Raw genomic sequence first — 27,307 nt, 5'->3', positions numbered from 1 at the left:
ACATGTATAGGGATACAAATGTATATATAGTTATTGTAAGTTATAACACATCCTTTAATGTATTTGTTGAAAGCAAGAGTTCTATCTATTCCTATGATGTCGTCGGTGTGACGATGTGAATGAATATAATGTGATGTGCTCTTATATATCTATGTTTGTGTATATTAACATACATATATATTTACGTGTATATCTATCTTTGAGTTTAATATGTTTCAGGGCGTTTGTTCTGATAATAAATTCTCACGACAAATAACGACCTGTGTTATTCATGAACACCCCCGGTTACAAATGGAGCCCCCAGTGAGGATTTATCAGTGACGTTCCACCAACGTTGGATAGAGGACGCACCTCAGATGTGATTCTACAGACCTGGTCTACAGTGTACAGTACACAGCCAAGACCTCACGAACTGTTGTTTGGTGTATAGACTTTGACTTCCTCTGCTGTCACAAGTGATTGACAAATCTGTAAATATTGATTTACGTAAAGGCCTATATAGTGGAGAAATGCATATGCCGGCTTGTTTTTTTCATGTTAGGTTAGTTTAGTTTAGTCAAGTTCAGCTCAGCTCAGCTCAGTTTTGTTAAGTTTAGTTTAATTTAGATTAATTTGGTTTAGTTAAGTATAGTTATATTTCTTTATCAGAAATTAATTTACATGATATTGCGTTGCTGTTGAATTAACACTGATGAATGAGTGTACTTTATTGTGCATATTAGTTAAATAGAATAATGCATTAATCTGTTTAGTAAATTGTATTCAATAAAAATGAATTAATCATATATGTAGAATCTAACTGATTACAATAATTATGAACTATAGGTGCCTCTAATGTATATGCCACTGGTGTATGTTCTATCATATTTCTTGCAATACAACAATGCCAAACGTACACAAATCATACAAACTGAATTACTTGTCAATTTCTATAATTCGATGGGTTTACATCACGCACACAAACACACAAACGTGAATGCAAGATTGAACGCGACATTGAACTCCGTTTCATCTAACCACCTAAAATGATATCACTGAAGAACACTTCAAGCTCATTGAAACTCCATATTCAATACTAAGTTTGGTTGAAGTTTGATTCTGCATTAACTAAAACATTTCTTGAAAGATTCTATTTCTGGTTGTCCAGACAAATAACGTTAAGACAAGATATGGCTGTTTGATATATGATATATGACCCTCATGGGAGCAATATTGCAAACAGTGATAAATTTCACAGGTGCTTCTTGTAGGGAGACTATGCTAAGCGTACTGTTTGCCTCTTGTAATTAGCGCCAGGTGTGAAACTGAGTCATTGTCTGAGTGCCACTATGGTGCTTATTGACTGATATATTAATCTACATAAAGTTTCGGTTAACAAATAAACCCATTGGAGTGTGAGTGCAAAATAGTTACAGCCTATCCCTCTCAATGGTTTCTCGTCATGAAAATCTGCAAAATTGTTAATGCAGAATAAAATAATATGCACTCATTCTATTTAATCTCTGTGTCGCTACTGAAAGGTATGGAGATGTGCAGTCTTTTTAATAACTACACTATCATGATCACCGAATTATTCATTTTCGAAAATAAATCCGATACATTCAAACTGAATAATAAATAAAATAATATGTTTAAATGTCTATTTATCAGGGAATGTGAGATAATCAAATATTCTAAAAATCGTTTATTCATATGTCTCTATACAGGCTTAGCATATCCCCTACAACATACACTGAAAATAACTTGCATGTGTGTGAGTGAGTAACAATTGTGTTTCACCTAAAAAGGCAATATTCCAGTTATAGTTGACGTCTGCCTGCTGTGACAGAGAGACCGGTGACTGAGGACAGAAGATATGACACACGCCATCAGGTCACACGATGACAAGCCATCACAAATGTCCGACCATCCGATCCAGTGTATTCGCCTCATACGATCATCACAGTGGGGTGTTTGGGATGTCATATGTATATAGGCACCATGGCTTAATAGTGCATGCATCATACAATACTATATTCATTGTTTTGGAAAGCTTTTTGGTCGACTCCAAAACATAGCGATATACATCATTTCCAAAACATTATCACAAACTCTAGAAATTAGATTTTAAACTTAGCCATTTGTTAAACTCCATAAAAATTGGTTCAAACAAAAGAACAAATGCATAGTTAATAAAACTTAAAGCCAGTCATAATTAACCGTTAGATAGTATGTATATAACCAGTCTATATCCGTGTTACATACATACATATCGTAAAATCCTTGACCAAACAAAGTTATGCAAAACCTATTTTACAACAGACCTGAACAAGGTCAAACTACCCTAGCAACAGGTACAATACCCGACAAACTGCTTCACAATGACTCCATGACAATCGCGTCTAGGCGAGACAGACTATACCGTACTCTACTTGGGGAACTGACTGAATGCTGCATCACACCACATCTCGAACACACAGATTGTACTGTACTCTACTTGGGGAATTGACTGAATGCTGCATCACAACATATCTCGAACACAGATTGTACTGTACTCTACTTGGCGAATTGATTGAATGCTGCATCACACCACATCTCGAACACACAGATTGTACTGTTCTCTACTTGGGGAATTGACTGAATGCTGCATCACAACACCCCTCAAACACACAGATTGTACCGTACTATACTTGGGGAATTGACTGAATGTTGCATTACAACACCCCTCGAACACACAGATTGTACTGTTCTATACTTGGGGAATTGACTGAATGCTGCATCACACCACATCTCGAACACACAGATTGTACTGTACTCTACTTGGGGAATTGACTGAATGTTGCATCACAACACCCCTCGGACACACAGATTGTACTGTACTCTACTTGGGGAATTGACTGAATGCTGCATCACAACATATCTCGAACACACAGATTGTACTGAACTCTACTTGGGGAATTGACTGAATGTTGCATCACAACCCCCCTCGAACACACAGATTGTACTGTACTATACTTGGGAAATTGACTGAATGTTGCATCACACCACATCTCGAACACACAGATTGTACTGTACTCTACTTGGGGAATTGACTGAATGCTGCATCACAACATATCTCGAACACAGATTGTACTGTACTCTACTTGGCGAATTGATTGAATGCTGCATCACACCACATCTCGAACACACAGATTGTACTGTTCTCTACTTGGGGAATTGACTGAATGCTGCATCACAACACCCCTCGAACACACAGATTGTACCGTACTATACTTGGGGAATTGACTGAATGTTGCATTACAACACCCCTCGAACACACAGATTGTACTGTTCTATACTTGGGGAATTGACTGAATGCTGCATCACACCACATCTCGAACACACAGATTGTACTGTACTCTACTTGGGGAATTGACTGAATGTTGCATCACAACACCCCTCGGACACACAGATTGTACTGTACTCTACTTGGGGAATTGACTGAATGCTGCATCACAACATATCTCGAACACACAGATTGTACTGAACTCTACTTGGGGAATTGACTGAATGTTGCATCACAACCCCCCTCGAACACACAGATTGTACTGTACTATACTTGGGAAATTGACTGAATGTTGCATCACAACACACCTCGAACACACAGATTGTACTGTTCTATACTTGGGGAATTGACTGAATGTTGCATCACAACACACCTCGAACACACAGATTGTACTGTACTCTACTTGGGGAATTGACTGAATGCTGCATCACAACACCCCTCGAACACACAGATTGTACCGTACTCTACTTGGGGAATTGACTGACTGCTGCATCACAACATATCTCGAACACACAGATTGTACTGAACTCTACTTGGGGAATTGACTGAATGCTGCATCACAACATATCTCGAACACACAGATTGTACTGTACTATACTTGGGGAATTGACTGAATGTTGCATCACAACACCCCTCGAACACACAGATTGTACTGTACTCTACTTGGGGAATTGACTGAATGCTGCATCACAACACCCCTCGAACACACAGATTGTACTGTTCTATACTTGGTGAATTGACTGAATGCTGCATCACAACATATCTCAAACACACAGATTGTACTGTTCTCTACTTGGGGAATTGACTGAATGTTGCATCACAACACACCTCGAACACACAGATTGTACCGTACTTTACTTGGGGAATTGACTGAATGTTGCATCACAACACACCTCGAACACACAGATTGTACTGTACTATACTTGGGGAATTGACTGAATGCTGCATCACAACATATCTCAAACACAAAGATTGTACCGTACTATACTTGGGGAATTGACTGAATGCTGCATCACAACACATCTCGAACACACAGATTGTACTGTACTCCACTTGGGGAATTGACTGAATGTTGCATCACAACACCCCTCGGACACACAGATTGTACTGTTCTATACTTGGTGAATTGACTGAATGCTGCATCACAACATATCTCAAACACACAGATTGTACTGTTCTCTACTTGGGGAATTGACTGAATGTTGCATCACAACACACCTCGAACACACAGATTGTACCGTACTTTACTTGGGGAATTGACTGAATGTTGCATCACAACACACCTCGAACACACAGATTGTACTGTACTATACTTGGGGAATTGACTGAATGCTGCATCACAACATATCTCAAACACACAGATTGTACCGTACTCTACTTGGGGAATTGACTGAATGCTGCATCACAACACATCTCGAACACACAGATTGTACTGTACTCTACTTGGGGAATTGGCTGAAATATGCTGCATCCTACGTTAATTACGTTCACTCAGCACAAGCTGCCCGACGTTGGTAATTACTTCAGAAGGCAGCTTAGGGCAGCTTATGCGCAGGACTGTATCGGACTTGAAATCAACAAAGAGGCTGTCATTTCAGCATGTCGATCAGCAATCAATGCTAGGCAAGACAGCTTAATGGACGTTTTCAAAGTAGGTTCAACTGTCAGGAAACAGAAACATTTTTTCTCTGAGAGAACTGTATTCTTATCAAATACACATTCCCATGTGTCAGGATTCACCTTGTAGCTGACAATTTCGTTCACATTAAAAGATCCATTGTGGAGAAGCTAATCTCTGATCCACACATCCTGTAATGCCAAGTCAATTATTTTATAGCTAAACCCGTGGTTATATATTATCGAAACTGGGTTAAGCATAGAAACCGATTAAATATTAGTAAGGGAAAACACATCCGCAATAAGTATCCTTTTAACGTTAATTAGTTCATATAGCTAGCCATTTCGCCTGTTTTAATTATCTGAACTTCCGTTATTAGTTACTTTGTTTCTTTGTGCACATTTCATCGGACTCTAAACCAGCATGGTAACACGAGAGGGGTCCGTTTATGACGTCATAGGTAACGTCATATGAGTGTACCGAATGTAGGCGCCCGTCCAAGACCACTGCTGGTGTCAATGACCAGGCTGACGCTATACCAGCAGGGAACATGGTGTTATCCACTAATGGGGTATGCCTTCAGAGAAACACACATCAGTTGGAAGTCATGACTACAGATTGCACTGGAGGCGTTTGTGAGAATGTTGAGGTCTTTCAACACCAAGACCATGAAAACATTAGACATTTACACTTTATACGTTTGCAAAGCGATAAAATTAATCAATGACATATGTTTGTTTGTTGCTGATTAACTCCACACTCAGAAACATTCTGTACACAATCGAACCTTGATCAAACAATCCAGTGACTGATATCTTGAGCACCGATCCACTCCGTCGGGGCACGATGACACGCCTTTAAGTGCCTGACCACCTGATCCACGTGGCTGCCTGATACGACAAGAAGAGGTTGCTGGGACCAAGTCTAACCAAGGATGACAACGTGGGACACATTTTATTAACATGGGTAAACTGTTCAATAGCCATGTGTGTCATCTCAGACAAACAGCTTTATTACGACGCCATGACCATCGCCTCTGGGACAGAGTTACAGTCCGTTTGTTTTCTAAAATTCTAATAACGCTGCTATTGACATCCCGGGACATGATGGGTGTCTGGGAACGACATGCTCACTCAACAATACCCTTCTTCGTCAATTGTTTTAAGATTATACTCTGCCAACACGGACTATGTTCCCTGAGTGATATAAGTCCTCACTCACCAACTCCATTCCTTCCAATAATCACGGGTATCTCATTCAATCTTTTCAACGTAAATATTTTTTACATATTTTTTAGATACTTTAGAAGATTCAAGATTCAGTCAATATTACTGCACTGTCAGAGAATGTTATATAACGTCACACAAAAAGCACCATTATTCCGACGCCATCGGGCTAGAAGACATACATTGTAACTACACGATCTTCAGGATTACTGGGACCTATCCTTCCCCGAAACCCCTGCAGAGTGTCCATGGTGTAACATGGCATCAGGTGGCATTAAGGACAGGGATGCCCTGTTTAATGTGACATGTAAGCGAAACAGCGTTCATTACCCAAGCATTCTACTGTTAGGAGGTACCATGACATGAACATTTGCAAGACTCTACATGCTATAGATTCCTTACTTGCAATTGTCAGGAACGCTGCCCCCCATGTTATGCTCCATATCCAGCCCAGCAGGAACAAAAACGTCGTGAGAAACTGCAGCAGAGCGACACCGGCGTTTACCCACACCACGTTACGTCGACTGGCGCCTTTGGGTCGTACTTCGGAGCAGCATAACACACTGACACCAGAAATAAACGTCCCTGCAACACAAAGCAGAAAAATAATGTCAATAGCAATAATAATAATAATAATAATAATAATAAGAAGAAGAAGAAGAAGAAGAAAATCAGGGTATTGACACCTTCACATGAAGACTCATGTCAGACAATAGATTCCCACACCCTCGCTCTTCCCTCAATCACTTATATGTACCAAGCATTGTGGGAGGACGTGGTTTGATTAACGTTGGGGCTGTTCGTGATAGAATTGATTTGTGCACTTTTGCACACATTTATTTGTCTGATGATCCTCTTGTGAAGCATGTCAAGACTCACGATGAAAACAAGGCATTCCATAGTTTTCTAAAACGAGCCAAGGATGTGGGACATAATATCAATGTCGGTGTTGATGTTGTTGATGGTTCTGTACTACTGGACGGTACAAAAATGAGTTCAACCAAGCGAAGCGCCATAACAAGTCGGCCCAGACTCAGTTTTTAAAGGAGAGGCTATCTGAACGACCACTGCATCGAGTTTATGTGCAGTGTGTGTGGAAGATCAGCAATCCTGCAGAGTCCTTTGCTTGGATGAAGTCGTCTGGCCTGAAAAGTGAAACAGAAGGCTTTCCGTTTGCTGTTCAGTCACTTCCCACTCGAAACCGTCAATGTGTGATTTTGCATCAAAATGTAAATATGAAATGTAATATGTAATGAATGTAATGAGACACAAGGTCTAACACATTGTCAGTGGATGCCCAGCTTTGGCACAAACACAGTATTGTATTATCGTCTTCGCCATGCACGACCCAGAATATGTAGAATTGGGCGTCATGGAAAATGATAGATACAAAATTCTTTGGAATAGGCCCATTTACACCTTCAGACGTTTCCAGGCCAACAAACCTGATCTCGTCCTTTTTTATTAATCCTATGAAATCATTTATATCATTGATTTTTCTGTCCCCTTTGATACTAATGTGATTGACAAGATTGAAAACATGGCAAATATGCGGACCTCGCTTTCGAAATGTCACGCTTGCATCCCAAGTACCAAGTTGTCCGACTCCCCATTGTTCTCGGTGCCTTAGGTTTGGTTCCTCCAAATCTGTTGACTGACATTGGGAGAGTACCCGGGTTTGCTACCAGGAATACAGCCCTTCTGACAATCTGGGTAATGTAGAAGGCTGCAGAGTAGGGGAGTCTCCATATTCTCTGAAAAGTTCTGGGTGGGTTTGACTAGGCAGCACTTCCTGGGAGAAGTCCCATTCGCTGTCTGGGCTGTGTGTAGAGGGGACAAGGGCCCTGAGCTGATGATGACCAGCCTGACTGCCAGGATCACCCAAACCCTCTTTGCTGCATTTTATATCTGCAATTGTATTGTTGACAGTGAGTGGGTGAACGAATGGTTTTAACGCCGCGGTGAATATTTTTTTCAAAATTATCACCGTCTGTGTTTTGCTGGACCCACATAGGAATTCAGACTCATGATCGTTATTGAGACGATTTTCACGTTGAAGCCATAGACATATTCGAAATAGTAATTTCTGAAATAAATCTGTTGATTATATCATTTCCTATATCAAATAATATAGCATATAAAGATGGAAAGTTGTAAATAAAGGCATATCTTCCACATAGCCAAGCAAATTCGATAATCTCCGCTCTTTCTCCCGCGGCCGACGTTATACAGAAACCATTGACGAATTCTAGTTATTTTCTAAACTACCCATGTCTCCAATCAATAATCAATCAATTCTGTTTTGAAACCGATTACGATGGATATTATGCAATGCCATGACACGGCTGAGCTCAACCTGACATTTACAGTTTAGCTTTACACAAACCATCTTTAAGTCATTCAAGTACATTCGCAGTCGGGAATTGCCATGCATATAGATACGGGTATATCACATATACATGTAAATAAGAAAACTAGTTCCGCAGGGACGGCGTGTTGCAGCGTAGGCAGCGGAGTGATCTGCATAGCAACAATAAACATCCTTTGTTAACGGCTGTCGGTCACGAATATCGATGATTGATAGCAATGTGCATTAAGTGAACAGGTACTATGACCAATACCTTATGCCTACTCGTGCCCCGGGGTGGGGGGGATATATTAGCTACATTGTGTTTATAAGTGGTCTCTGCAGGCCTGGGCATGTGATTTATAAGAAACTCTTTGAACTCAACAGTCACCCGTAAATGTCTATTGCTGTCAAACACGCGACAACTTAATCAATATCAGCACGATGTCAATTTCAATCTTCTGCTTTGTTTCAAGATATGTTTGTGGGTATGTATTATTGGAGGTTATTCAAATTGAAAATATGTTTTCAATGTTGTAATTAAAAGAAGGACACTCTGTTCTTTCATTGTCCCGTACGTGTCAGTATTGAACTGAAAATAATGGAGTCTTATCATTTGACACGAAGTAACCGATCAATTACTAAAGTCAATACATACTGAAGTCGGCAGATAGGCGACCACGTAATGGCGTAATGGCATCATTCCAACATATTGACATCATATACCTGCATATGGACATATACACAAGCAGACGGCACATATACCGGCATATATTGACATCATATCCCTGCATGTGGACAAATACACGAGCAGACGGCGCACGTACATGTACCAGCATATATTGACATCATATACCGGCATATGGGCACATACACGAGCAGACGGCACACGTACATGTACCGGCATATATTGACATCATATACCGGCATATGGGCACATACACGAGCAGACGGCGCACGTACATGTACCAGCATATATTGACATCATATACCGGCATATGGGCACATACACGAGCAGACGGCGCACGTACATGTACCAGCATATACTGACATCATATACCGGCATATGGACACATACACGAGCAGACGGCACACTACATGTACCAGCATATACTGATATCATATACCGGCATATGGGCACATACACGAGCAGACGGCGCACGTACATGTACCAGCATATATTGACATCCTATTCCGGCATATGGACAAATACACGAGCAGACGGCGCACGTACATGTACCAGCATATATTGACATCATATACCGGCATATGGGCACATACACGAGCAGACGGCGCACGTACATGTACCAGCATATATTGACATCACATACCGGCATATGGATAAATACACGAGCAGACGGCACACTACATATACCAGCATATATTGACATCATATACCTGCATATGGACAAATACACGAGCAGACGGCACACTACATATACCAGCATATATTGACATCACATACCGGCATATGGACAAATACACGAGCAGACGGCACACTACATATACCAGCATATATTGACATCACATACCGGCATATGGACAAATACACGAGCAGACGGCACACTACATATACCAGCATATATTGACATCACATACCGGCATATGGGCACATACACGAGCAGACGGCGCACGTACATGTACCAGCATATATTGACATCACATACCGGCATATGGACAAAAACAACAAGCAGACGGGACTTATTCCAGCATATATTGACATCAATTACCTGCATATGGACATATAAACGAGACGGCACATATAACAGCATATACGTATACTGACATCATATACATGCACATGGACACATGTACGGGCTAACTGACAACTATACCAGCTTACAGCATCCTACATACAAGCATACGGACACCACATATACGTCCCCTGCCCCGCCCGTCTCTCTCTTGTAACTTGTTTCTGTGTGTGTCTGTGCATGCGTTTGTATCTGTATTCGACTCTCTCTCTCTCTCTCTCTCTCTCTCTCTCTCTCTCTCTCTCTCTCTCTCTCTCTCTCTCTCGTTAGCTTCATCAAGCCAGTGGAAGCCGAATACATATGCATGGCACGGAGTTTGTCAGACCTCGGTTAGTAATAATTCAGTAAATCATGTGAACATAATCATCGTGCCGCAGCGATGCAGAGGGTAGATGAGATAAGTGTTAACTATGAAACTACATATTCTGCAGTTTATTACCATGTATTCATTCTTGAGAGCAAAATTTGAGGAGTACTCTTATAGACCCTTCAAGTCAGAGGATAGTATGATATTTTTAAAGGTGCCTTAAAGATGTTCACATTCAACGCTCACAGAACGAAGCAACTGAAACACAATGCGACGATTATGTACTAGATCGTACGACATGTGGCAGGCCCATCGTCAGAGACAAAGAACTATTGTCCATTTGATAATAGAATCGATATTTACCTTTCCCTTAAGTTCAGATCAATATAGGTATAGACTCACGCCTGGGACTACAAACAATGTCTGCTGCTGTCTTATTCCCGTTTGGGTTAATAATGCGTGTCTGCGCGGGACCTCGGGACGGAGCAGGCCTGCTCCTAGTTATGGTATTTACCAGCTTCGTTGTAACCTGACAACTGATGTAAACAGTAGCACCCAGGCATGTCCTGTTTGGAGTTTGTGACGTAATGTTTATTGAGAAATGATGCAAAGGTTAATTTGAACACAGAAGGTAAGTGTCGTCTTCAGAACACTTCACGGAAACAACCGAGGATGTTGTGATGATAGACTTGTTGATGAAATCGTTGATGGGTTTCTATTTTCTCCCAACACTTTGATGGAACAGGAAGGCGTTTTGTTTAAAAGTTTTTGTTCTGGAAAGGATGAATAAAAATTAGAGTGAAATATGATCTTTGATGATTTTATTTAATGGAACATCGATTTATTTTAAATATCTCTTTTACCAACTTTCCGAGTTTGGTCCAAGTATTAATATCATTATAATGTCCGTCAACTATTCACTGTTGGTATGAATATGACGCATGCTATCGTGTCCATGCCTCGCCAACTCTCTTGACTATACCATGCCAACTCTCTTGCCTATACCATGCCTACTCTCTTGTCTATACCATGCCTACTCACTTGTCTATACCATGTCAACTCTCTTGCCTTTACCATGCCAACTCTCTTGTCTATACCACGCCAACTCACTTGCCTATACTATGCCAACTCTCTTGTCTTTACCATGCCTACTCTCTTGTCTTTACCATGCCTACTCTCTTGTCTGTACCATGCCAACTCTCTTGCCTATACTATGCCAACTCTCTTGTCTATACCATGCCAGCTCTCTTGCCTATACCACGCCAACTCTCTTGCCTATACCACGCCAACTCTCTTGCTTATACCACACCAACTCTCTTGCCCATACCACACCAACTCTCTTGCCTATACCACGCCAACTCTCTTGCCTATACCACACCAGTTCTCTTGCCTATACCACACCAACTCTCTTGCCTATGCCATACCATCACCTTTGTAAATACCCCGCCAACTCTCTGGTATACACCACACCAATTTTCTTGCCAATATCATGCCAACTCTCTTGCATATACCTCGACAACTCTCTTGCCTATACCACACCAACTCTCTTGCCTATACCATGCCATCACTCTTGTAAATACCTCACCAACTCTCTTGCCTATACCACGCCAAATCTCTTGTATATACCACGCCAACTCTCTTGCCTATACTGTGCCATCACACTTGTATATACCATTTGTCTGAAGATCGAGTAGTATAGTTAGCAATCATGGACATGTTTTTCGATCATGGGATTCTTGGGATATATATTGAGTATAGTGAGTGCAAGTGGCAAATGTTTATAACAGCTTCTTTTTTAACACGCTTCACAAAGTAAGGACGTATATCTATATCAGATGCACTTAAAAAATAATGTCTATAACTAATGAATCAAAGTGAGCATAACATATACCAGATGCTAACCGTTGCCCGTGACCTAGTTTCGCATCTTTTATTTACTATTTGCTGTTTTTCAACCAAACAGACGCGTAGAATGACGGGAATGTCACGTGACATACATGTAGGTTGCTGACTTACACGTGCAGAATGCTCTCTCCCTGCGGTTCCGTGTCTATATTTAGATCTACGAGGTACAGACATGTTGGCACAGCTAAGCTACCAGGTTGGAGTCAATGACACTATTTTCATCACAACCCATCATAACGAAGCTGGTATAGATGTACGTCGATATATACAAAACTGTGATCAGGTTCTATTTACCATTTGAAGATATAAACCACATAGCTAAATATAGACATGTGGGATTCCTAAATATTTAATTCTGTTTAAATTCAAATTTTGCCAAGCCATTTTTTTTGGTTCTATTCAGTCACACAGGCTAATGTGAAATGTTTGTTAAAGTTACCTTTATCTGTCTTCACACTGCATATTTGTTGTGTACGAGTGAGTGAGTGAGTGAGTGAGTGAGTGAGTGACTTGGGTTGGGTTGGGTTGGGTTTAACGTCGCTTTTAACAGTATTCCGGCGTGTCAGCTTAATGTGGGAGGAAAGCCCGATGCAGGTCTCAGACGTTTACCACTTCGGTGAAACCCACGAGCATGGGTATGGTGCTGACAAACCTAGAAACATAATCGGGGCGAACTGGGATTCGAACCCACAATCATAGGTTTCTGGCGTGCCCAAGGGGCGCAACTCTGCACAGCGAATCGCGGCGCCTTAGGCGACTTGGCCACCCGTGCCCCCTGCTGTGTACGAAGTTAGACTATTTATTCGAATTTGCCCCAAGCAAACTATGCTAGTCGTTACGTAAGACATAATGGATGGAGTGGTCAAGCTCGGTGACTTGTGCGTTATTGTACCCCAACGGCGTTGATCGCAGCTCATAACATTAATCACTGGGCCAGACTTGATGTTTTTACATGCCGACGTCATATAATTGGAATAATTGCTGAGCGCCGCGTTAAACAACAACAAAAGATTACATTCACATTCTTGTGACCGCCTGAGAGCGAAGATCGGGGATACGAACATTAGTGGGGTCGATGCCCGTTCGCATCAAAACCAAAAGACATTAAAAGATGGTATTTGTTGTTACCAAACCTGGCGCTCGACATTAAGGGGCTGAAACAAGGACTGATGGTTGAATCGGAGCCAGTATACTGTGTCTGAGTCAGATGTTCATGTTAAACTGCTGCATGGTATCCCAGCAGGCAAGCACTATGAAATCGGCCGGACTGGTACATGCAGCCACACACACACACACACACACACACACACACACACACACACACACACACACACACACGCAATAATCTTGGACGCGACGTTAAACCCTATTTCAAGCACACCTCACTTATCCATGTACCCACAATGACATGAATCCATAAAAAAATTCTGTTAGACAACGAAAATATCTCGCTGCTCAGTGTTTGCACCCAAAGATCAGGCAGCATGGGCTGCGCAGTATCTGTATCAATGGAACAACATTTCCAGTTTGCTGTTGCTTTCTTTGAAAGAGCAAGGTTAGTGGTTCTACCATGCGGTCCTATTCACCGGCCGTCACATTCCGAATGCACACACGAAATATCTGCACCAATCAAAAATGACAAGCTAGGGTGTTTATTTATGTTTGATGTGAGATTGCTGATGGGGCGGGTAAGAGGATGTAACGTTAGCATGACTTAGAAAAGAGACCCGAGCAATGACGTTACGAAGTTGACTTAACTCACTGAAAGAGTCATAAGAGGACGGTCTGATAGTGTTATGGTTAAAGCGTTAGTTCGCCATGCCATTTCCGACATGTGTGAAGCTCATTTCCAGTGACCCCTGCGTGATCAAAAGCGGCGTGAAACCCAACTCACACAAAACTTATCTGTAACTGATCTTTAGGTTAATACGTACTAGAATAACATTAACGAAACCAGGTTGATACGGACGTAGACTAACATTTAGTCTCTGAAATCTTATATTACACAATATCCTTCTTGACTCGAAAAATAAAAAAATTCCCTATGCTGATTTCAGATAGAGCTAGCTTGAGCTGGCTAGACTTGCTTTTGTATGCATTTCTAGATTATTATTTTTTCATAAAATAAATATATTCCACGGTCATGGTGCAGGACTAATACGGACGTTACCGTTTCCACTGAACACAACATCGGGTACTGTTCCTTTAACGCCATGCCTAGACTTGCACAAGTCTCTAATGCAATAATTATTCTAGATAATAAATAAGTGTAAATGATAAGAACAACTTGTCCCTATACGAGACTGGAATCTGTTCACCATCTAGACTTGCCCATTTGGAGGATAGAATTACTACAATTTTCTTCCAGTTCAGTCTTGGAGCAAGGCTACGTCATGCCTAAAGGTTATGAATATCGCATGTTCTTTCATAGCAGACGGACGGTGTGAGGCAGCAGCACTTTCAAGCTTGGTTCCAAAACAAATACCATTCTATCATCAGTGTGCCATTCCGTTATTCGGACTATTCCTGACCCGTACGTTTAGAGCCTCCCATAGCAGACAGTCTCTGAATGAAGACACGGGAGTGTTCCTGGCAGCTCCCACAAGCGCCAGACGCTGCCTTGGATGTGTTGCCTTCTGTCTTCGTGGCGGGCCAACATGTGGCACACAACGTAAACTATGAGGCATTTAGTTTACGCAAGCGTAAGGAACGTAAGGTGTTGATTTACGTCAGAAACGTAAGACGGTGGGGGAGACGCGTTATATACAGTATGGACACTTGCGTCACATACACGTCCTTCTCATAGAGTGGGAGGAGGCTAGCGGTGGTGTTATGACAGGGCGGAAGATGTTTAACTGATTCGAATGGTGCCAATGACGTTGCTTGTATTCATGTATGAAGTATCTGGGACGCATGTTACAGTAATCCATCATTAACTCGTCCATTGGCAATCGAATGAATTTCGAGTAAACTGTAATTCGAGAGACGCGGTTTGCGATAATGAGCCATAGAGTAGGCGATAATGACTCTATTGGGACCGAACAGCTACATCGTGTTAAATAATTCAAAGTATATGTCGGATTTTAACATGTTCCAAATCAGAACACGTGCCAGAAATACTTTTGACATTTTAGAACAAAACGTGTGACTTTACATCGTATTGACCGTTGGACGTAGTTGCTTGCAGAGGCCATCTGGAATATAGTCTCTGTTGCTTGTTACCCTCCGACACAGATAGTATTCAATTTATACGAAAATCGAATATATCCATCGAACCGTCTTACTGGTGTCATATTAAAAGGACGGTTAGTGTGTATATAATAATATATACGTTTGGTATATGGCGAGTAGATTCCGTTGTCATGGAAACACCTCGCTTGTGAAAGCCACAGCATCCCTTGGTTCCTACCCCCACCTCTCCTCTGTAACATAGATGTCGCAAGTTCAGTAAGTCCTGTCACTAAGATGGTAAGGTAGCCTAATGGTTAAAGTAATGGCTCGTCACGACGAAGGCCCGGGTTCTTTCCCCCCAAATCGGGCCATGTCTGGTGTCCCCCTCCGTGATTTTAATTATTACTAAAACCGGCGTAACACCTTACTCCCTTACTCCTTCAATAACTACATCAAACTAACAATTCAAACAATCATGCAATAAGTTAGCGGTTTCGATTTCTTTAAAATCATTATGCCTTAACGGTCTTTACAAATATCCTTATGGAGACGCTAAGTCAGACATCCCGATGTTTCCATCAATACGTTATGCCAACACACTAGAACAAATATACCGAGTTTCTTAATTCCACAAATCCAAGGCCTACATTAAAATCAATATCATCCATTCATTATCATACTCGGCTAAATGAATCACAAATGCGGTTTCACGCGACCACGTGATATTAATATTCCCCAAACGCATACGTCTTGTATTGTGTCTTGTGTCTGACGCCATGCGGAAGCGTGTCCTATTGCACTCTCCTTTTGCGCCTTATAATCACATACTCCTAAAACACCAGCTGTGACGTGGTGGGGCGTGATTGGTTCAAACCTGGATAACATTCCTAAAAAGGCAGCCTGATGATATATTTCAATTATACATATTTCATGTGAAAAAGGAAAAATGGATAAGTGTTAAAGTACACAGAGTGTGTTAGAGGTTTTAATCATCGGCGTCTGATTTTCTGTTGGACCTACCCTATCCAAGACTATATCACAAGACAGGTGACTTCCCGAGGCTGCATGACAAAAGGAATGACACATAATGTTCCGATGTGGGGGATCAAACCCCGATATACGGCGTGGCGACGGAACGTGTTAGCCACTGTCTCAATGTCCAAGCTAATGTAATATTGGTGACACAATTATTCATAAATGTACACCCTCAGGTGAAACAAATCTAATGAGGCAAAACATAGCATTTCTGAACCGGAAGTCTGATGACGTCAAGAGAGTATTGTTTTACCTATAAAGAGCAGATCTGATATCCTGTTTACATTCAATCGAAATCAAATATTTACATGATCCTAGTTATGTGTGTGTGTGTGTGTGTGTGTGTGTGTGTGTGTGTGTGTGTGTGTGTGTGTGTGTGTGTGTGTGTGTGTGTGTGTGTGTGTGTGTGGATCTTACGAATAATGCCACCACATGGTATCAAGGAAGTTATCACTCAAACAAAGCCGGGATGTCAAGGCTGGGATGTGTGTGAGTTACATGGTGGAATGTGCGTGAGAGTTGAGAAGCGTCAGTGTATACAGTCTACTCAAACAAGATGGGCAGATGGTTGGCTTGTACTGAAACCCCATTAATCCGGACGAACTACAAGCTTCGACTCAGTTACATGTACTTGCAGGCCGCCGTGTTAGAGATACAATGCTACGAACTACGGCGTTAAACAACATTCACTTACTCACGCATTTCAGATCAATAATATCGACGGTAGCTGAAAGGTATATTTGCGTGCACACTGTCCTGCTTTGGGGTCATACGGAAATAGATTGTATGGTTTAGTTCCCATTAGTTTTCATTATTCAGCATATTCGTCTGTGGGAGTACTATTTCAGGATAACTCTATAAGCTTGATCACAGTATGATAACAGGGTATATAATCCTTGAAGAAACAGTGAAACAAACTATCATATATAAGTCCTCACTACATTCTCGACATTGACTCATTCACTTGAATTAGAATATGTGCAACACAAAGTGTCGATTATATAGTCAATCAATAAATATTATCAAACTGAAAGAAAGCTGTAAAATATAGGTCAAAGTGAAAGCGAACTGACACCATTATCTGTGAAGTACCTTGAGAATCAGCGACTCAGAGCTAAGACAGACCCGTACAACTTGTCTTCAGCAACCCAAGCTTGCCGTAAAAGGCGACTATGCTTGTCGTGTAAAAGGCGACTAACGGTGGTCAGGCTAGTTGGCTTGGTTGATGCATGTCATCGTATCCCAATTGCGTGCATCGATGCTCATGATATCAATCACTGGATTGTCTGGTCCAGACTCGATTATTTACAGACCGCCGTCATATTGCTTGAATATTGCTCAGTGTTAAACAACAAACAAACAAACAAACTCAGACCCGTACATCAACAGACAGTCATTCAAATGGAAGAGCTCTAAATGGATCCTAATGTCCTCTCGCCCATAATGATAGAAAGTGTAGTTTCTTGGCGTGCCAAGGTATACCAAAGCTATACCCAGGGTTAGTGATCAATAAAAGCATGCTCATGATATAGTCGGGATGGTACAATCGACTCTGCTTTTATGAATATGGTAAGGTGTTTGTCGCTTTTATTTATACTATATAGTTTTCTTTTGTGAGAACAAGGTATATCTGCTTGGAAGGGTATAAATGTTTCCTGCAATGCGATGAACGAAGAGAATTACAATACGTTTCAACCATCAACCAGCAAAATCAGATCGATTTCACCAAACTCTGTTGACATTGAGCTGTTCAGATCGAACATCATTAATGCAGTTTTGGTAATGTTAGAGAATGTGACGCCGACACGTCAAGGGAATTCCTCATCCTACCTCCGTTTCTCTTGTATGAAAATGGAAGCGACACATTTATTGAATTCGACGACACTCGGGAATCTTTATGAGAAGTGGTTGACATACTGGGTAAAGGAGAAGCCAAGATGCCAGTCAAACCAACAGAATAACAACAGACAGTCAGATAGACAAGCAGCTAGACAGATTGACAAACACACAGTCAGATAGACAATCACACAGGTAGTTAAGCAGCTAGATAGTCAACAGGTAGTCTGATAGATAGACAAACGGAGGAGAGGAGGGGCAAGGGAAATAAGGAGTCTAATAATTAATATAAACGGTATTGTTAAGTCTTTAATTGTGTTTTATGCATTGCTCTCATGGCAATAGCTGTTCTATTTAACTTTCATAAAATCATTACAGCAGCAAAAGCACTCTTTGATGTATTTTAACAATTTTTGCGACACATGTATGTTATCAACTCTCTTATCTGACGTCACTACCTACGTCACGTGAGATATATCTCATATCACACTGTGAACATGAGAACGTGTTTCTGGTCTCAGCACAATCACACTGGCGAATGAGGAGAATCAATAAACATCAAAACAGATCGAGTGCGGCCGGAAAACACCAATCAGGAGATATAAACAAGCAAGCCGATGTCAACAGATTCTAAACTGCTGACGTCTGTTGACCTAGTATTAAAATGTCAGCTTATAACAGGTTACGGGCTTTAGGGTTCTATTTGGTGAATATTTGACTCGCCTTTGCATGTGTTTGTGATGATGGGACAGGTTACGCTCGCCTTTTTTGCTCTTATTTATACTTTTAGTGCAAAAAGTAGTACTTGCGAGCAATGGCAACATTGCCGTAGTAATTGGAAATGCGCCACAAATGCAATTGGTCAATATGATCATAAAAAAATCAGGATCGCATCTAAAGCGGATCAGTGCGACCATTTCTATAATACACCATGTATGTTTTTGCCTATTCGGCGCAATTACATGGCGGACAAATTGGATCGGTATGGCATATTGTTCGTAATTCTAGTTATTAGGCATGTCGCAGTTGATCGATTGTCAATGCTATGTAATTATCCATGTCTAAAATCAAGTCAAAAAGAGTTTATTGTATTAAAGCCCCCGGACCATTTGCTTTGTCATTTAACATTTACTGGACAGCCTACATTTTCAGATTCTCTCCTCTTAAACGACGATATGTTGTCATGTGACGTGTGTAGAGTCGCAGTATTCTTTGTTAGCACTGAGCAGGAAATGTACGGAAATAAACGTTGTCTCAGCATTGTACGAGACAAAAAAGAAACTATTCCCTCACATTATTTTATCTTAGGTTTTTATTTTGAATTGAAAATATCTTAAGTCATCGATATTATATCCAAACAATTAACTGTAGTGGCGCATTAAAGAATACTTCTGCATAGTTTTATTTAAAAAAATAAGTTTATTTAAAACTATCAAAAGTTAACAAATATCGTATTAAACACAACTGATGAGGTGTATCTTTGACATCTTATCTTTAATATTCAATAAAATTGCTTTTTCAAACATGGTAGGGATTATGTGGCTGCAAATTTATTTCTTATCCCAGGCTTCATTGAACCCTTTTATTTTTACTTTATATATTTATTACGCATGAAATTAAAATCAGACGATCCAGTGAGGGATATTGTGAGCACCGATCCACGCCAACGTCGTCCGATGACACGCAAGTCATGCTAAAAACGTAATACTTAAGTAAAGAGAGGCTACAGATGGTAATTAGTTCTCTCTTTTTTTAAAACAGCAACATCTTGTTGAAAGGACATGTCTGTATTAAAGACATTTTCATGTTGATATCAGACAAAAATCAGAGCTATCGTCCTTCATTCAACGCTGGAGAGGGTTCACGCCCAATTATCAAACATCCCATTTGTCCGACAGTCAAGTGTGACCAGTAAAACTGCCTGGTCTTCATTACTAATTTATGAGCTGCTCCCAACTGTGGGCAGAGTGTGCTACTCCAACTCGTTAGTGATACCTCTCAACACCAGACTCAAAGAACATCGGACCTCTGTTAACAAACTCCACCTGAAATCCGCTATTTCCAAACACATCCTGAAGAACTAAAACCATAACATCATGTTGGAAGCCTCCTACCAACAATAACAACTGGCGACAAAGAAAACTACAAGAAGCCATTGACATCAGGAGACACCAGCCAGCCATGAACCGTGACCAGGGAACCTGTCTTCCTAGTACTTGGGACTTATTGCTTTGATCTTTGTCGGGGCTAATCACCTAGCTGTCTTCAATTTGCCCTCTGCTATGTCCATTCTTTCACCTATCAGCTGCTAATTACCCCGGTCTCCCGTTTGCCCAGTGTTGTTGGCTTTCCTTGGTAGTTTCTATCCTTTGTTATTTTACACCCTTTGCTATCTTATTAATTTTGTTGTCCTTACATGTACATACAGATGCTTTCTGCCTCATGGCATTCATTCACCTGATGAAGGAGTAAGCATATACTCCGAAACGTGTTCCTCATAATAAAGAAGTAGACATCCATATATTCTCTTCCTTATGTGTAATCACTTCTAAATACCTTTTGGAGACTCAAGACCTTGGCTTAGCTGTGTTGCAACCCGTTTTGTAATAAAGTTGCAAGGAAGATCCCCAGGTGTAATAATTTTTACAAAACGGGTTGAGAGTCTTATTACAAAGTGAAATGCACATAGCAACCCGTTTTGTACTAAAGTTGCAAGGAAGATCCCCTCTTCCTGAGGTGCAAGAAGCCTGGCTGGACACGATGGATGCGACACCTGAGTCGGCAAGGTCCCAAGAGTTCAACGTTTGAACAGCTAGAAAGTTGTTGTCAGCAGGACATAATGTCGAATAACGGATATTAACATTGGAGCGGATAATAGTATATTGCAATAGTGTATAGCCTTCATACGCTCACATTTTTGCGAACACCTGACATCATCACAATTTGATAGTGATTCATAAACGCATGTTTTTGATATCGTGCACTCGGCGTTTTTTGTATGAATACAGAAAGGATTTTGTTGCTTTTATTTAATTGAATATCCGTTACCGTTGTTAGTCATCAAAAGTATGTGGTGCTTCTGTTACTAACACGTGTGACTAATCACGGAGGCAATGCGGATATTGAGACTAATAGAAACTTGTACATGTGTCTCAGCCATATGGTAACAGAGCAACAAAAGTATCGACAAGATGTTATGTGATATAGGTATAACACAGGTATACACGATGTGAAATGAAATCAGCTACCAGCTGGTTAGATATGATTTGGTGACGTAGTAATATAACCTGACAACGTTTTCTTTAATAAACTATTCATGTTACGAGAATACTATTTGTTCAAAGATAAAGATGTGAAAATAGATGTTTATAGGAATTGATTGCATAGGGCCCTCAGTGATTATTATTATTTTTATTATTATCACCATGGTGATTTCCTGTCATAATGAACAGGTGTGTTATTCACGTCTGTGTGCTATCTCCAGATGTCATCGTGTCTGCAACATATTCAGAAATGGCCAGCCTGTAGTATCGAATGGACACAGATGGGACATGGATGTTATGACTCACTGGCGATATTGTTCTGCGCATTAAACATATGTGCAGGCGAATATGGATATGCGGATACAATATAATTAAATAACAGTAACGGTACCATGCGTCTCGCCTTGAAAGTATTGAGTTGATACAGTGTTGACCTGGGCGTTGTGGGTGTTATCATAGACGTCACAACCGCCATGGCTGTCAAATCAGGTTTGAATTAATAAACATTATATAACTTCAAATCGCTTCTGGTATTAATTAAACCCGTTCGTAACCTCTCAACACTTCCATAGCCATTCGGATGGGCGTGAATGTAGTTAAAGTTAACAAAAACGGTATCAGGCGTATTCAAGTTCATGTTTAGGTCACTTGAGAGAATATGGAAGAGACATTTTCATAAAAGGACCTACTATCACAATTTTACTCGTTCTTTTGTTTTTCCTAAAATAAAATTATATGTTTAATTATTCATAACAGCTATAAAACGTTTCCATAATCATAAGAAATCTCTGCTTGAAATGTGTACATATACGATTTACTCTATATCACAAAAACACTCTTATAATGAACCTTCAGTAGTAAACATCACAAGACAGCAGTCAGTAAAACCCCTTCTTGCTGATGAGTTTCATAAATACAATGGTCCTTTTAAACGAGTATCTAGTTTAAGCTGATATACATCAATACCGCGCCTTTAGAGACACTGTGGACAAGATTTTGTGGAGATAGTCGAGTTGCTTTTTTGCGTTTTGGTGATCTCGACCATTGGTAAACAGTCACAAATGTTGGTAAATATTGGTAAAGTCAACAACGGAAGAACGCGACATTTAGCGAAAGTGTGCGTTATCGCGCTTTCGTAGTTTTTCGATTTTCGAGATAGCAAAACGCGAAAATGTCCCTTAATGGATTCCATACACAATGACTCTCTTGTTGACTGGAGGTAAAGCCGTGGGCTCAATGCTCAACACAGCCTCATGCTTACAGTATGGGGAGAGGGGCGTGGAGGCCTGATTAATGATTCATGTCATCTCGTGACATAGGAAATTGTAAGTTTGTGACTTGATTAATTTGAATCTGGTAAATAAATAAAACATCCTGGCACCAAGCCTCAAGGTGTGTTACCATGACTGCTATCAACAAATACAATGACCACCATCCACAGCCATGGGCATAAACTGTTATCAGCGTTAGGTAACGGCTGCCCCATCACTCCCCCTTTCATCCTCATATGTCTATTTCCTAAAACATTGAACGACCTATGGTACAACGCCTTGCGTTGTCAATAGATCATGGATACGATTGAATAAGCCGGTAGCCATTTGGCAGAACACCCCGGATATGTATCCTGATTATATTCATATACAACTAATTGACAAGTATTTTCATGAACTCCATCGTGATATTCATTATCCGACAGGGTTTCTTACGCTAGATGTGGACTACACGAACAGTTTCCAGTACAACGCAAGGGTTATGCAGTGTCCTGCTTGAAATAGGCTTCACCTTGTGATACTGGTGTCACGTATGACCTTGGTGTGCTTTCTAAAAATAGCTTTACGTTTGCAATAATTGCATTGTATGACAGTTGTGTCAAATGTAAAATTAGTACCCCTGTGACATGAGTGTCATACATGAAAGTGGTGCCCATGTGACATGAGTGTCATACATGAAATTAGTGCCCCTGTGACATGAGTGTCATACATGAAATTAGTGCCCCTGTGACATGAGTGTCATACATGAAATTAGTGCCCCTGTGACATGAGTGTCATACATGAAATTAGTGCCCCTGTGACATGAGTGTCATACATGAAATTGGTGCCCATGTGACATGAGTGTCATACATGAAATTGGTGCCCATGTGACATGAGTGTCATACATGAAATTAGTGCCCCTGTGACATGAGTGTCATTCATGAAATTAGTGCCCATGTGACATGAGTGTCATACATGAAAGTTGTGCCCCTGTGACATGAGTGTCATACATGAAATTAGTGCCCCTGTGACATGAGCGTCATTCATGAAATTAGTGCCCATGTGACATGAGTGTCATACATGAAAGTTGTGCCCCTGTGACATGAGTGTCATACATGAAAGTTGTGCCCCTGTGACATGAGCGTCATTCATGAAATTAGTGCCCATGTGACATGAGTGTCATTCATGAAATTAGTGCCCATGTGACATGAGTGTCATACATGAAATTAGTGCCCATGTGACATGAGTGTCATTCATGAAATTGGTGCCCATGTGACATGAGTGTCATACATGAAAGTTGTGCCCCTTTGACATGAGTGTCATACATGAAAGTTGTGCCCCTGTGACATGAGTGTCATACATGAAGTTAGTGCCCCGTGACATTAATGCCTTGTGTGAGATCGGATGCATTAACACAGCCAAGGCTTGAACGTTGCCTCACACTGAGTTCCCCTTGAAACATATCAGAGATGTTGGTCTGTCTCCTGGAAATAGACAACAATCCCAGCATACATATAATAAGGTTTATGTGGTGTAAAACAATAAGACACAAGGGGCACTTCTATATTGTACAGTGGAGCTCGTGGTATGTGAGGAATAATTCCTATATCATACTTACTGAACGCTAACCCTTACTTGGAGACACGTACAAGCACAACTTGCGTGTTACTTATTCAAAGCCAAAATATAAAATATAACTAAGTCTTCAATGGTATCAGTTTACTTATAACTAAAAATTAATTATAATTACGCTGACTCTATGGCTAACTGTACACAAGGAACATTTGCCAAGAGAGACCAGGGTACATTGATGCAGTTATGAGTATCGGGGCCATCAAGACGGTCAGTAGTCAAATATGTCTTTCCTTTCAAAGTGGTTTACCTGTACATCTCTATTTAGGTAAATATAACTAGACTTTATAACCATAACTTGAGTGAAGACAACACAAACGTTGAAATTGAATTTGAAATTGATTCATACTTTTAAGTTACAAATCTGTAGAAAGCGTCCATGTATGTGATCACCCTTCTACAGCCCAGTTAAACTGCAATATACATGGAGTTCAAAGGAAAACTTTGGATTTACATGCGTCTGAAATATTCCCAAATGATAGAATACAAGACGATTTCTGTTACTTTTGCCAGTGAGTAAATTGTCTTTGAAAACGATATGGCTAGTAGTTATTACGTTTAACGTTCTAAGCGTAGTGTACTTTGCACACCACTGAAACAATATTCTCACAGCCAGATCAAAGAAATTCGTCTCTTTCATTTCTCTCTCAGAGACATTCCAATTTATAAGGGGCAAAACCAGACTGTATTGTTGGACATGGCTCCTAAACATCCACGCAAATATGTTCTCTTGAAGTGGGATCCCAAATGAACCTGCTTTATCACATCCTATTGACGAAGACAGAAGAAGTGGAAGAACTGAATAGATTGAAACTTCATCTCCGGCTCGACATAGTCTCCTTCCATATCGCAAAGACGACAGACATGCGATGACGTCATCGACGCTGATCGCAAGAGCGTGATCGACCTGTGCTAAAGGAGTTCAGATTCTTATCGAAGACTTTTGAAATCCTCGGGGAGTCGAAAGACAATCGAAGGGATACATCAGAGCGTTTGGAACGCTGTGACGAACAAGGATTCTCCATAGGGGTAACAAGCCCCGAAAGGCTGGAGAGCTATTGATCAGCTTCGTAAACTGTGAATTAACCTATTGACTGAGTTGAAAGTACTGTGATTATACGAGGAGATCAATGCACCCGATAGTGAACGGTTTGTTCTTGTGATCAGCTGGAATGGAGACCGTTGCCGGTTATTGGCGATTGACGGCCAAATCAATTATATCTTTATGCAGCAAACTGGCTTTCTCGAGGTCGTCTGATTTTCTCGCGGCATTATATTGGCAATTAGATTCACATTCTTAAAGAGGGACGATTGGATTCACATTCTTAAAGAGGGACGAGGGGTCAAATAAAATGGGCAGTCCAAGGACGTCGGATTCAAGGCATTTAAAACCATTTTGTTCCACCTGCATGCACGGTCGTTACATATTTCACTGGGAGCGACATCTACATTGCCACATCAACTTAATTTGTTTATTATCACAAAATGCATTTGCTTATACCTTTAATGTAAAAACATTTCCATAGTCAGAGCCGATTTACGATTCCGACTGTATCATGAACATGTGTTATCGAATCACTATTAAAATCACAAACGCATGCAAAGGCAAGTCATTTAACAGGACACTAATAAACATTTGATGACAAGTCTAAAAGGTTCACAATGTTCCTGTATTGCAAACTAGGAACAATGATAAATAAGTCAGCCTGGCCTGACGGTATCTTTCAGGAACATCATATCAAAATGATCCCGACCGAATCGACATTTTTAGCGTTATATGTTCTTTCTACACGTTGTGATATGATTAAACTACTTATAATCAATAAATGTAAATAATTTAAGGTAACGATTTAGATCCCAGAAGAACACAAGTTAATATTGTATTATCATTGTAAACAGAGAAATGTTATGACGTTGTATTCAGTTGTTCTTCGTTCAGCCTTGAGCTAAAACCTTTAATATAAACACTATGTGCATAACAAAGACAACAACAAACCCGCGGCTGAGAATCAAAGAAGGCAATTATCGGTTCCTGGTGTTCAGGCTTGATATACAACTTAGATGTCTGGCCAGTCACACTTAGGACTGTTTTGTTGAAGACTTGAAAGGACATACCATTATACAATTTATATGATAGCTATATAGCGCTAGTTCAGTTCAATAATATTGAGTTCATAAGCTGAATTGAATAAAAATGGCATCACTAACACGACTTTAAACACTTTAAGTGAAGTCGTAGGCGAGGTGAAGGTTGTACTGTTCTGTACTGAATAAAAACGTCAAAACAGGGCATTATGTAGACTAACATCTAGTCTCTGAAAAGAACACTTTTAGTTGTTAAATTATAGTTATAAACTATGATAACAAGGAGCGCAGAGACTTACATTCCTGATACTGCAGAAATCTAGACTTGCCAAATAGTATAGACTATGTGTTGCTTTGGATATACTTGTTTCAGGGTCTGTATGACAGACTAGGCATCAATGGGACAACCAAAATCCATATCTACACTCACGACTGAAACTGACGAAAAAAAGCAACCAAATTTAGGAAATAGTGGCCACTGTATGTGCTGTATGTGGACTGATGGGCCGTCAGTAAGAAAAACTACTTCTAAGACTGAGAGATCGGAGTCTGCTACATCGTGACTGTCTTCTTG

General features: G+C 40.5%; 1 protein-coding gene across 2 annotated transcripts in view; it reads right to left on the bottom strand.

Annotated features, from left to right (window-relative positions):
* LOC139442983 (uncharacterized) overlaps positions 1-27,307 on the bottom strand; it is a 57,013-nt gene that overhangs the window by 6,115 nt on the left and 23,591 nt on the right. For both annotated transcript variants that reach the window (XM_071223912.1, XM_071223913.1), the window contains exon 2: positions 6,551-6,733. In XM_071223912.1, the coding sequence (XP_071080013.1) occupies positions 6,551-6,733 (183 nt within the window). The remainder of the gene's footprint in view (positions 1-6,550; positions 6,734-27,307) is intronic.

The sequence above is a fragment of the Haliotis cracherodii genome, unplaced genomic scaffold (genome assembly GCF_022045235.1).
Source record: "Haliotis cracherodii isolate W230 unplaced genomic scaffold, xgHalCrac1.p SCAF_5, whole genome shotgun sequence".
Classification (NCBI taxonomy): Eukaryota; Metazoa; Mollusca; class Gastropoda; order Lepetellida; family Haliotidae; genus Haliotis; species Haliotis cracherodii.
This window is presented reverse-complemented; position numbering and strand designations above follow the sequence as displayed.